General features: G+C 40.5%; 1 protein-coding gene across 2 annotated transcripts in view; it reads right to left on the bottom strand.

Annotated features, from left to right (window-relative positions):
• LOC135218265 (N-acetyltransferase ESCO2-like) overlaps positions 1-12,691 on the bottom strand; it is a 145,951-nt gene that overhangs the window by 94,716 nt on the left and 38,544 nt on the right. For both annotated transcript variants that reach the window (XM_064254438.1, XM_064254440.1), the window contains 2 exons: positions 9,431-9,547; positions 9,246-9,296 (listed from right to left, as the gene is read on the bottom strand). In XM_064254438.1, coding sequence (XP_064110508.1) covers positions 9,246-9,296; positions 9,431-9,547 — 168 coding nt within the window. The remainder of the gene's footprint in view (positions 1-9,245; positions 9,297-9,430; positions 9,548-12,691) is intronic.

Below are 12,691 nucleotides of genomic sequence, written 5' to 3'. Positions count from 1 at the left end.
GGGGCTATCAAAGTCATCCTCGTTCCTTCTGAAGCTGCGAACTTCCTTAGCGTTTCCCCAAGAATCTTGAAAGGCGGGAACACGTAAAGATCCAGGTTTTTCCAATCCATCAGGAATGCATCTATTGCCACTGCTCTTGGGTCCGCAATAGGGGAGCAGTATAGATCTATCCTCGCATTCCTGGAGGTCGCAAAGAGATCGAGATGGGGCCTGCCCCACATCCTCCACAGCTCCTGGCATACGTCCGAGTAGAGAGTCCACTCTGAGGGAAGGACTTGATTCCTTCTGCTTAGCAGATCCGCTCTGACATTTCTCTCTCCCTGTACGAACCTGGTGAGAAGACTTATCTTCCTTTCCTCCGACCACAGGAGGAGCGATCTTGCTGTCTCGTACAGGGAGAAAGAGTGAGTCCCCCCCTGTTTCCGAATGTAAGCCAGGGCTGTGGTGTTGTCCAAGTTGATCTGAACTGACTTTCCCTTTACGAGGGGTTCGAAGGTTTTGAGAGCGAACCTAATCGCTGTTAGCTCTTTCCTGTTGATGTGCCAGGACACCTGATCCCCCATCCAGGTGCCTGACACTTCTCTCGACCCGAGAGTAGCTCCCCAACCTATGTCCGATGCGTCTGCATATAACACTAGGCTGGGGTTCCGAACATGCAAGGAAAGGTCTTCCTTGAACAGAAGAGGGTCTAGCCACCAACGGAGATCCTCCTTTACCACTTGCGAAATCTTGAACGCAAAGTCTAGACCTTGAGATCTTTGGTTCCAGTTCCTCGTCAGGAAGAACTGTAGGGGTCTGAGGTGCAACCTCCCTAGAGAAACTAATTGCTCCAGCGAGGAGTGTCCCCCCCAACAGACTCATCCACTCCCTCGCTCTGCATACATCTTTCTCTAGAAAAGTTGCGACCTTCTCCGAACATTGGGTTATTCTCTCTGGGGAAGGATACGCCCGAAAAACCTGAGAAGCCATCAGAATCCCCAGATAGATACGATCTTGACTGGGGATTAGCTGTGACTTCTCGAAATTCACTAGCAAACCCAGAGAAGCTGCTAGATTCAACGTTAAGCGTAAGTCCTCCAGACATTTCTCCTTGGACTTGGCCCTGATTAGCCAATCGTCCAAGTAGAGGGAAATCCTCACTCCCTCGAGATGAAGCCACTGAGCCACGTTCTTCATTAGCCCTGTGAAGACTTGGGGGGCTGTGGAAAGGCCGAAGCATAGGGCCCTGAACTGAAAAACGTTCCCTCCCCACATGAATCTTAGAAATTTGCGTGACGAAGGGATGGACCGGCACATGGAAGTAAGCGTCCTGAAGGTCCAGTGACACCATCCAGTCCCCGGGACGAAGAGCTGCTAATACTGATGAAGTCGTCTCCATAGCGAACTTCCTCTTCTTCACAAAGACGTTCAGGGCGCTTACGTCCAGAACCGGCCTCCATCCTCCTGAGTTCTTGGGAACAAGGAACAGACGGTTGTAGAAACCTGCGGAAAGAGGGTCCTCTACCATCTCTATTGCCTTTCTCTCTAACATCAGCTCTACTGCCAGAGCGAGGGCTTGATTCATGAGTGGGTCTTTGTATTTGACCACCAGCTCCCTTGGTGTGGTGGTCAAAGGTGGTCTCGAGATAAAGGGAATGAGGTATCCCCTCTTGATGATAGCGAGGGACCAGTTGTCCGCCCCCTTTTGTGCCCAGACGTCTGCAAAATTCAGAAGTCTGGCACCCACAGTTGTCTGGAGGACACGCGAGCTATTTCTTGGCCCTAATAGACCGAGAGAAGGTCCTTCCTCTTCTAGGTGGTCTCGAACCTCTGGAGGAAGAAGTGCGGGACGAAGGGCCTCCTCGAAAGGGCTCTTGCCTACTCTGAGTGTCCTTCTTCGTTTTCTGCTGGAACGAAGGTTTTGTGATCCTAGCTGAACAAGCCAGCATATCCTGCGTCGCTTTTGCTGACAACGAGCTGGAGATGTCATTAATTATTTTCTTCGGAAAGAGTTGCGGAGAAAGTTGAGAGTACAACAAGGAAGCTCTCTGTGCATGTGAAACAGCCTTGGTAAGAAAGGAGCAGAAAACCGCCCTTTTCTTTACTACTCCTGCGCCAAAAAGGGAAGCTATCTCCTCGGATCTGTCTCTCACTGCCTTGTCCATACAAGACAGCACTGTGTGAAGGTCTTCAGGTGAAAGAGAGTCTTGATCTTGAGTCCTCTTAGCCATGACTCCAAGGGTCCAGTCAAGAAAGTTAAAAACTTCTAAGACCCGGAACATTCCCTTTAGAAGGTGATTTAACTCGCTCATACCCCACGTCGTCTTCGCAGAATTAAGCGCCGAGCGACGTGCGGAATCAACCAACGAAGAGAAGTCCGAGTCTGCCGAAGAGGGAAGAGTCAGACCCAAGGGCTCTCCTGACTCGTACCAGAACCCCATCTTTCCCGTAAGTTTGGACGGGGGAAAAGAAAATACGGTCTTCCCCTTCTCCTCCTTCGAGACCAACCAATCGTCGAAGTTCTTGAGAGCCTTCTTCATCGACACTGTCGGTTTCATCTTAACGACTGAAGACTTCTTAGCCGTATTGGTCGTTGAAAATAAGGACGGAGGTGACGGAGGAGCAACGGCCGAAAGAGACTCCCCAAAAGCTTGCAAGAGGAGGTCAGTCAGTCTCTTGTACGACGAAACTGAAGCATCCTTGGGCAAATCTTCCTCAGAATCCCCAAGATACTCTTTGGACGAATGACGTTTAGAAGTTCTACTGCCAGGAGGAGAGCTTTTCCTCGGAGAGCGCCTACTGGGAGATAATGTCCACTGGGAGGCCCACTCGAGAGCGCCCTACAGGGGAGAGCGCCTTACTAGAGAGAGCGCCTACTAGGAGAGCGCCTACTTGGGGAGCGCCTACTAGGAGAGCGCCTACAAGCGGAAGCTTGCCTGTCAGAAACAAAGTCCATGTCCACAGATGAGCGCCTGGACAAAGGAGAGCGCCTATCAGGCTCTCTGCGCCTGCTAGGCTCTTGGCCCTGCCATCCTCAATACGCCTGCCAGACTCAAAACCCCTACCAGGCTCTTGACGCCTGCCACGGGGAGAAAAAACTTCCACGGAAGAGTCCCTGTCCGAAGCACGGCGCTTACAAGGCTCTGAGCGCCTATCCAATCGGGAGTGATGAAACGGAGAGGAATGCCTCCCCTGGCGCCTACTAGGCTCCGAGCGTCCGTCAAAAGGAGAGCGGCTACCAGGCGAAGAACTCTTCCTTCGCTCCTGACGAGTACGAGGCTCTTGACGTCTGTCAAGCTCTTGACACTTAACTGAAGAGGAGCGGAAATCCTGAGGAGAGCGCCTGTCAGGCTCCTTACGCCTGACATGCTCAATACTCTTGCTGGGGAGAGAGGAGAGCCTACTCGGAGAGTGATCCCGACCTTCAGCCTGCACTTCTGACGTCCTACTATGAGGCTCAAAAACTTCTCTAGCAGGAGGAGAGCAAGCAGAAGAGACGTTCTTTGACTTCTTCACCGGAAGCGAGGCGTCCTTCCGACGATGAGAAGACCCAGCAATAGAATCTGCTAAGGCCGCAATCTGCGCCTGCAGACCCGCCAAGATGCGCGCAGGAGACCTCTTGAATTCCTCTACAGGAGACATAGTCCGAGACTGAACAGGAGAAGCGTAAAAAGAAGAATTCTTGGCTCTCTTGTGTTCCACTTCCGGTTCTTCCGCGAAGGATTCGGGGCTGGAAGGAAGGGCGCAAGGTGCTTTCCAGGGCCTCTTGAGAGGGCAAGACGACTCCGAGGCGCTCCATCTACGCTTAGGAGAAGGCGACGAAGATGACGAGAAACACTGGCGCAATAACTCCTTCTTGGCTCGATCCAAGGCAGCCTGGGAACGAGCAACAGGATCTGCCGAGGGGACGCCTGACCGGTGGGGGTTCTCCCTAACCTTCCTGCGGCTTTCGACTTTCCTCCTCCACTGGGTCTGGGAGTCTGGAAGAGGTCTAGGCCTGGAAGCGTTAGTGAGCCGGTCAGACGCACCCTCCACTGCACTAGGGGCACTGCACTGATCACTTGCACTATCACTCTTACCTTGTCGAGAGCGAGCGAAGCTCTCCTTACTCCTGATCGAGGCTCTCCCGGAAGCAACTTCCGAAAACGAATCTTCGGGTTCAAAGCTGGGCGTAGGGGCTGAAACAAGAGAAGGAACTACTTTTGCTACAGGGTTCTAAACGTCCATTTCACCGACTCTAGATCTACTTGAGCTCCTTGAAGAAGCCTTGCGCGCCCTATCCTTCTCCAACTTCCTTAAATAAGAAGATAGAGCCTTCCATCCATCTTCATCTAAACTCTCGCACTCTTTACAAGGGTTAACGAAAGAGCATTCATTCCCCCTACATACCATACATACGGAGTGAGGATCCAAAGCAGCCTTTGGAAGCCTCACTTTACAGTCACTCACTGAGCAAACTCTAAATAAAGAAGGTTTCTTAACCTCAGAATCATCCATGATTATTAATTCAAAGAAAAATCCAAAAGAAAATCCAAAAAACAATCCAAAAGCGTATGCCAAGCCAACAAACAAAGGGTACTTCACCAAATCCAATTCGTCGGCAACGAGAAAGAACCTAACTATCGTAAGGACTGAACAACAGGTGTTGTCCAGCCGGCGACAGAAAAAAATCTGAAAAGAAAGGGGGACTGGTTCTTACACCCGCCACCCAGCGGCGGGTAAGGTAGATCACCTGACCTACCTGTAGCGTGTGCCGCGAGTTTTGAATTTTCTGTTGTGAAGTCAGAGACATAAGCTAAGTATATATCTGGCAGGGAAGTTCATGTACAAAAATGAGTTTTTGTAGCCAGAAGTTAAATTTTCTAATCCAACAATGCCCATGATAGCCTTCAGTGTTATCCTGAATTATAACAAGGCCAAAGTGGGTGGAGCCTCATGAAGTCATCATACTGACGATAATTATTGGTGAAGGTTTAAAGCCAAAATACGGTACCGGCTATTTTTTTTTTTTTTTTTTGTTTTTTTTTTTTTTTTTTTTCCAGTAAATAGGTAGATAGCCAATAAATAAAAATTGCTTGACATTGGATATAGCAGTTATCAAATCAAGTTTGTCTACTATATTTCTGAAAATTACCAACTATTCCCTATATCTTGTCAATCTGATTGTGACCTATAAAGTAGACTGTAATTTCCTAAGAAACTTATTTTGGGAGTTAGACAAATAATCGAAGTGTTTTTGTATTTATTAACATATTTTGTTGGTTTGTTCATTATGACAATTATCAGTGGAGAGGTTTCAGAGTTCATACATAAAGGTGTACTGCTTTACTTGTATTTAAATTTGTATATCATTCTTGCCAGAGGTCTAGCCTTCGTTACGTATAGCCAATCATCCATCGAGAAAGAGGGAAGAAATGGTGTCATAAGTTACGTAACGAGTGCGTTCGAAACCTTTTCTCTGAGTAAGTTGGCCCCGTCTTCAAAAAGTCACTTTTACATTATAAGTACCAAATTTATTCAACCTACATAATGCAGAATAGTCAAAATTTATGTGTAGATATAGTATTCTGAATAAGCGTTATGTTTATGAAATGCATAGATAAAAACTTATTGCGAAAAAACCATGTTACAGAGGCCCTGAATCTCATAGTAGTTTTAAAGATTCATACAACCACTTCATTAAATACTATTACTGGCTATTTATAAAAGACAACTAGTTATGCATAACTTTTTAAGATTCATACATCAAATTGCCCATTCCATGCAGTGGTCAAATGGTTTACTCATTTCATGAAATGGGCAGTTTCACATACAGGGTGTATCACACACACATAATATATAGATATATATATGTGTGTATGTATGTATACTTGCTGTAACTATATACTATATATATTTCTCAAGTACATAAGGCCCATTAAAACACTCTGGCTTAAAGTTATGGACTATATTTTGGTGGACTGCCTTCCACCCTTATCAAGTACAGTAGTACCTCGAGATACGAAATTGATCCGTTCCGAGGCGCCTTTCGTATCATGAAGTTTTCGTATCTTGGACCACATTTTACTTGTAAAATGGCTAATCCGTTCCAAACCCTCCAAAAACACCCCAGTAAATTATATTTCCAGGCATAAAACACATGTTCTAGGGTTACGACGCCGATCCGACGGAAGAAATATGACTCCAAAAAGGCAAAATACTGTACATACTTGAGTAATATTCAACTGCATGTAATGTTGAACCCCATTTTTACTGCATATATTAGGACTTTAGCATATGTCCCTTACAATAAGCCTAGCCTATGTTAGCGGTTGCTACTGTAGCCTAGTCTATGATTCTGACATCTAAACCTAAGAAGCTAAAAGCTTAGAATATGCCAATAAAATGTATAACTAATCTGTATGTACTCATTTCAAATAATTATTAATTAATCATTAACTATAATACACAAACAAACAAACAAACAAAAAAAAACCTTCCAATCGATTGTTTACATTCAGCTCTTACCATCTTACGAGTACCGAACGAACGCCAAGCAATCACTTTTCCTAGGACACAGTAAGCCATAAATTTTCATTAGTGTATCTCTCTTCAACTAATGAAACTACCAAACAGTATAATAACCATTCAAGTATAATAACCATTCATTTCTATTCTTTATTCTATCTTTACCTAATGGAGATACCGAGTTACTGACAGCTATAATGAAACATATACGTGACGTAATATTAAAACAGAAGAATTCTAAAAAATACGTATTTGTTGGCAGTCTGATTTATTTTATATTTTATGATATCTAATTCACAATTTTTTATTAAATGTATTGCATGTACTCATTTCAAATAATTATTAAGTAACCATTAACTATAATAAACAAACAAAAAAAAGCTTCCAAACTTCTGTTTACATCCAGCACTTACGAGTAACGAACGATCGCCAAGCAATCACTTTACACAGTAAGCCATAAATTTTCATTCTCTCTCTTCAATTACTAAACAGAATAATAACCATTCATTTCTATTCTTTATTCTATCTTTACCTAATGTTTTTTTTATATTAAATGTGTTGCATGAATAAGTTTTTCAATTTACAGCATCCTTTTACCAATAGAATACTTAGAGCACAAGGGGTAGATGCTGACCAATAGGAGAGCAGGAACTTATGGGGTGACTAGCATCAGGAACCAATGGGAGAGCGGGAGGATGTTGGCGAGTTTACTCAGCTGGCGGCGCGGGAGTTTTAAAATTGTTCTCGGTGGTCCGGGCGAATCTCGAGACTTTACAGCAACAACCTTTCGTATCTTGAAAACTTTTCATATGTAGAGCTGTAAAATTTTTCGTATTTGCTTTCGTATCTCGAGTTTTTCGTAAGTTGAGCCTTTCGTATGTCGAGGTACCACTGTATTGACAGAAATTACATTTGTGAAATATATAGTGGGAGATATGCGTTTAGGTGATGCCTGAGGTCACTGTTAAGCTGAAGATTCTGTAAACTGTCCTAATCCGCTTCATTGTTGCATTAACAAAGATATTGTCTATATGGTCAGAGTTCCAGGCTCCATTGGAAAGGTTAATCCTGTTATTTTGTTATCAGTGAAGATTATATAGCCTATACACTACACAGTATACTCTATACATATGTATATTGTACAGTAATTATTATCAGCTAATTCTCTAGGTTCAATGCAGTGACTTATGATAATTCAGTACAAAGAGAAACTGAGTAACACTAACAAGAGTTAGCCTAGTGTATACTATAGCATACAGTACACTATATACTACATATGAGGCCGTCACTCGAACAACCATCTATCTGCACAAACAAATTGGAGAAAAACGCAATTGAAGTTGTGCAATATTTACATTATCATATTTCTGTTAATATTTATGCTATGACATCATTCTTTTTTCAAAATGAAGCTAAAAGCATGCTCTTTACAAATTATCTGTCTATCCAAACTTTACCTCAAACAACACCCCAACTGCAAAAAACCGGTCTGAGAAAAGTACAACATAATAGTTTGTCAACATTGAAATGACAATATATTGCCCATTTATCATTCCAGTTACTCTCACTCTTTCTAGATCATGAAGGTGAAAAACACTTTTTTTTTTTTACAATTTCTAAACTAGTATATAGACGAAAATTGCTGAATTCGAAAGTATGTATAACTAAAAATCCAAAAATTAGCATAATGACATAAACAGTATAGTAATTATTAATATATCAGCTAACTCAGGACGTTCAATGCATTTTGACATATGGTAATTCAGTACAAAAAGAAATTGAATACAAAACGAGAATCAGATTGTTTAACAATTCAGTACAAAAACAAACTGGACACGAAACGAGAATCAGATTCAGTCCGATGTTGGCATAACTGAATGGTGTCAGGCTGCTGATGACTACGTATATTATGAATACAAACTTAACAAATATGCATCTTTTAAAAAGTTATACATTACTTCACTGTATCCAATAGCAAGTGCTGCTGTTAGTGAATTTCAGGCCAGCAGAGGCTGGTTTAAGAAATTCAGAAAGCTAACGTGCATATGTAATGTGCCTCCTTCATTGATTGAGGACATGTTTGCAAAGTGGAGTGATGTAAAAGATTTTGTGGAGAATTATCATCCCAACAAAGATATTGTAATCAAAGATATTGTAATCAAAGATCTTGTAATCTGTCTCTCCAACATCTTTAATGACGATGCTGTGTTTTACTTCAAGCAAATTTTTTAAAGACGCCAGAAACTAATGTCCCTGGACAGTTTTGTTATGCAACAGGGGTCCAGTGACTCAAGCTGATCCTAGTGCCAGTAGAAACCAAAGAGGGGAAGTAACCCCAGATAGCACCAGTAAAAGATGAAGAGAAGTAACCTCAGATTAAGTTCCTTGATACCTGAAATCCTTCTGGAGAGGGATTCCCCTTACAAACAATAACCTCTCACCCTACTTCTCCCCATCTTCCATACGCTAACAAGATTCTTCCATAAAGGTAAGTTATGTTAAATGTTTATTCATCCATTTCATTAGGAGGGCTTCATTCCTCTCCGTCCTAACTGGCAATTCAAGCATCTTATGATTAATGGGCTGTAATGAGCAAGCTATGCTTATAAGATACAAAAACGCTATTTTCCATACACTCATTAAACACCTGCAAGTATTCTTGCTTTCAATTTTTAAAATGCCAAACACTAAAATGACAAAAGCTTAAAAGTTAAACAAGTCTCAAAAGCATGGTTTCAATATGCAAGCCTCCATCTTACCTCTTCATCTAGAAACGAAACACCAGGGGATGCTAGAACATGTCGTTTTTTCTGAAACATTCAGTTCCATTAGTCTTTGATTATAAAACAAAAACAAGTACTTACAGTCATCAATGTCAAAACCTACTCAATAATTATATCAAATATAGTACAAAATATAGGAAATCCTAACATTATTTACCAACCTTTCCACTTGTGTTAGGGGTCTTCTTCACAGGACTTCTATTTGCAGGTGTCCAGTGTGAAGGAGTGAAGTTTCCATCCTTAAGATTCTTCATCATTGTCTTCATACTACGTGTTTTCTGAAAAGATAACAGTTGGTAATATTTAGCTGCCTCCGTCATTCTACAGTAATAAACCTAATTAAGTGTTGCACTATATTATGCCAGCCACTGAATTCACTAAATATCCTCATCCTTCCAGATTCCATGATTATCTAAAAAATCTAGAATTGGAGATGCATTTCTCAGTTCACAGCCATAAATAATTTGTAAACACAAAAAAATACCTCTATACATTACTATTTACAGTAGCATTTCATGAATGCAAAATAAAGATTACATCATCCATCCAGAATTCAAGATAACTAAACAATTTAGAAACATGCATTTTTCAAGGCCTACCTGTACAATTCTGTTAAAAACACCTACATGAATAGAAATCAATTTACAATACAAGAACATAAAAAAATATAACAGTATACAAAAACTATCTTTTTTAAAAGGTGAGGACATATCTGTTATAAAGCAAATTCAAATTGGAACTAGACAAAAACACTAAGTGTTGTTCACTTATTGTGCAATATGTGCATGATCAATGCAAGGCACTTGAGTGAGCAAACCTTCAAAAGGTCCCTAAAATAGCAGCTCTCCATCTAACTTCGAGTCATGAAACAAAATAAAAAACACCAACATTCAATATATACACATATCAAATGCGTGCATAACACATTCACTTGATCACCAGTTACAGAATATAAAAACATCATACATAGATGTTTGCAGTAAAAGGTCTGTTGTAATTACAAATATGATTTACAGGACTAATGAAACATTTTGTGAATAGACAGCAAAATATTTTCAAAGACTCAGCAGTGCTATGATAAGCTTGAATGGTAAGAATAATTATTACAGGTATGATAAAAGTACAAAGAACTTGACAATATCATATACCGCATGATGATGTTATAAAAAATCCATTTCTTAACCCTTAATGGACAGACAGCCTCATATGGGTAGCAATAACAGGTTTGGGGTGGTGGATGGATTCACTCATAGTGAGCATCAGTATCACACGCCATCGATTTGGAGGAATCAGATTTCATTATACTTCTATACCCCATAAATTCACAAATGGCAATTTTACACTGGCTCAGATCAACGAAGTAGGCGGCTCATGGTGTCCTTTTTATTTATTTGCTCATAAATATACCTAGGGGTTGCTGTTGGTTTTAGTTATCTTTTATGACAATATGGCAAGTTATAATTGTAATTTTACAAAGAAAAGTGCAAAGAAATATTAGAAAAACATGCATAATCCAAAAATGTTACTGCATCTTCGATCTCGGTAAATTTACGTAAATATTTTAAAACAAATATGTTCAGAATTTTTTAATGATTTTAGTTCTTATCTGCTTTGATATTGCATGAGCTGTAATTATAATTATATAAAATAAAATTAAACAACTTATCAATAAAAACATGTATAATTTGGTAAAATTTACGATTGTCCTGTAAAAGAGGTCCCCCACAAGTGGAAGGTAGAGAAAATTTTTAGATTTTTCTTCTTACATCATGTGCATTTGCATATCTTCCTCTTTCCATCAATGTTTTTTTTCTTATATTGGTCAACCTCAAAGTTTCCCAAGCCTGGGGTGCGGCATGTTTTTTTTATTTTGCCCAGCTCTTAAGAGTTGAAAGATTGTATGAGAAATTTGATATAGTAATCTAAAGTAAAGTCTCAAACAAAATCTTAAGCTATCCTAAATTTGGTTAATGCTGACTGCTTTGGGTAATGACTTAGTTTTTGGAACCTAACCATGTTGATGTGTGAAGAATAAACAAAATAAATTTTTAATAAACAGTAGCATTATTTGCAATAAGCTATGTTACTTCTTTGCTTTTGACATTAATATTCTCATGAATATGAGAATGTGACAGATGGCTCCAGTATTGATTCTTTTTGTATGTCAAACAATAATGTGCAAAATCAAAAGTTAAATCCAGAGTAACTAACAAACATACAACTTTAAACAATGAATTTACTTACAGTATATAATCCAGTCCAAAAATGCACACCTTTATACATAACTTAAACTTTTATTAATAATATTCATTATTGACTTTATCTATCAAAGAATGGTACCCTAACAGCCTACTAAAATACTTAAAACAGCTATACAGAAAAAAAACAAATCTAAAAATGACAATTTTTCATTTGTATTTTTCATAGCTAACAAACCTGAGGTGTTAACAATAGGATAAATCTTATGGTGCCAGCTGGAAACCGGTTAAAAACAATCAATGATTGTAAATGCAAGGAATCTGCAGCATCTGGCATCCGATACGTAGTTGAGGTGGAGTAGTCCAGAGACCGCTCCTGAATCCAGTGACGCATTATTCTTTCTTCCAACCCAGGATGAAACATAATAGGGGTGGGGTGGCAAGAGTGGACAGTCGATGTTAAGACTTCAGGTTTGTTAACTATGGAAAATACAAAATTAATTAAAAATGTCATTTGTTCATATGCAGAACAAATCTTTGGTTTTAACAACAGGACAGACTCAGACTTGGAGAAAGGTATGAGAATCCTGAACTGACTGGAGGTTCAGCACACCTGATCATTCTTCTTAGAAATATAAGAATTCTAAAGAAGAGGACCTAAGCCTTTGAGATGTTAGATGTGTGGATATCTACCACTCAATCCACCGAGTTAAATACAACGAAACATGTCCAGATTCATTGTATACATGGAAGTCAAAAAGAACTATGTATATCTGTTCTGGCAACAAACCATGTTAGACACAAGAAACAGGTTTGTCACCACTCCTCACTCCCCTTGCCGGAGAGAGGAGTTGAAGCTACTGAAGAGCAGATTTGCATGTTGCATGGGACATTAAAAGTGCTGTAACAGTATGGCTGCAACGCTCACCTGTATCAAGCCCGTTCCAGTGTGTGATGACTATTCTTCAAACCACCCATAGGTATGAAGAAAGGATAAATGGGAAAGAAAGGAGACCAGTCATCTTACTCCTTCCCTACTCCACACAATCGTCTTAAGCAAGAAACAAACTGTCCTGCCAGGGGCACTGGATGAGTCACACTTGTTGAACAGGCACCAATGGACCCAAGGAAAAAGTATCCAAGGATCTGTGGGCAACACCTCTTCAGGTAGAAGAATGTGAAAGTGGTTTGATGCAGTCAGGAACCAGCATTCAAAATCCTAAG

This window comes from Macrobrachium nipponense, chromosome 9, assembly GCF_015104395.2.
Source record: "Macrobrachium nipponense isolate FS-2020 chromosome 9, ASM1510439v2, whole genome shotgun sequence".
In the NCBI taxonomy this organism is placed as follows: Eukaryota; Metazoa; Arthropoda; class Malacostraca; order Decapoda; family Palaemonidae; genus Macrobrachium; species Macrobrachium nipponense.
The sequence above is the reverse complement of the archived record's forward strand: the minus strand, read 5'-3'. Positions and strand labels throughout refer to the sequence as shown.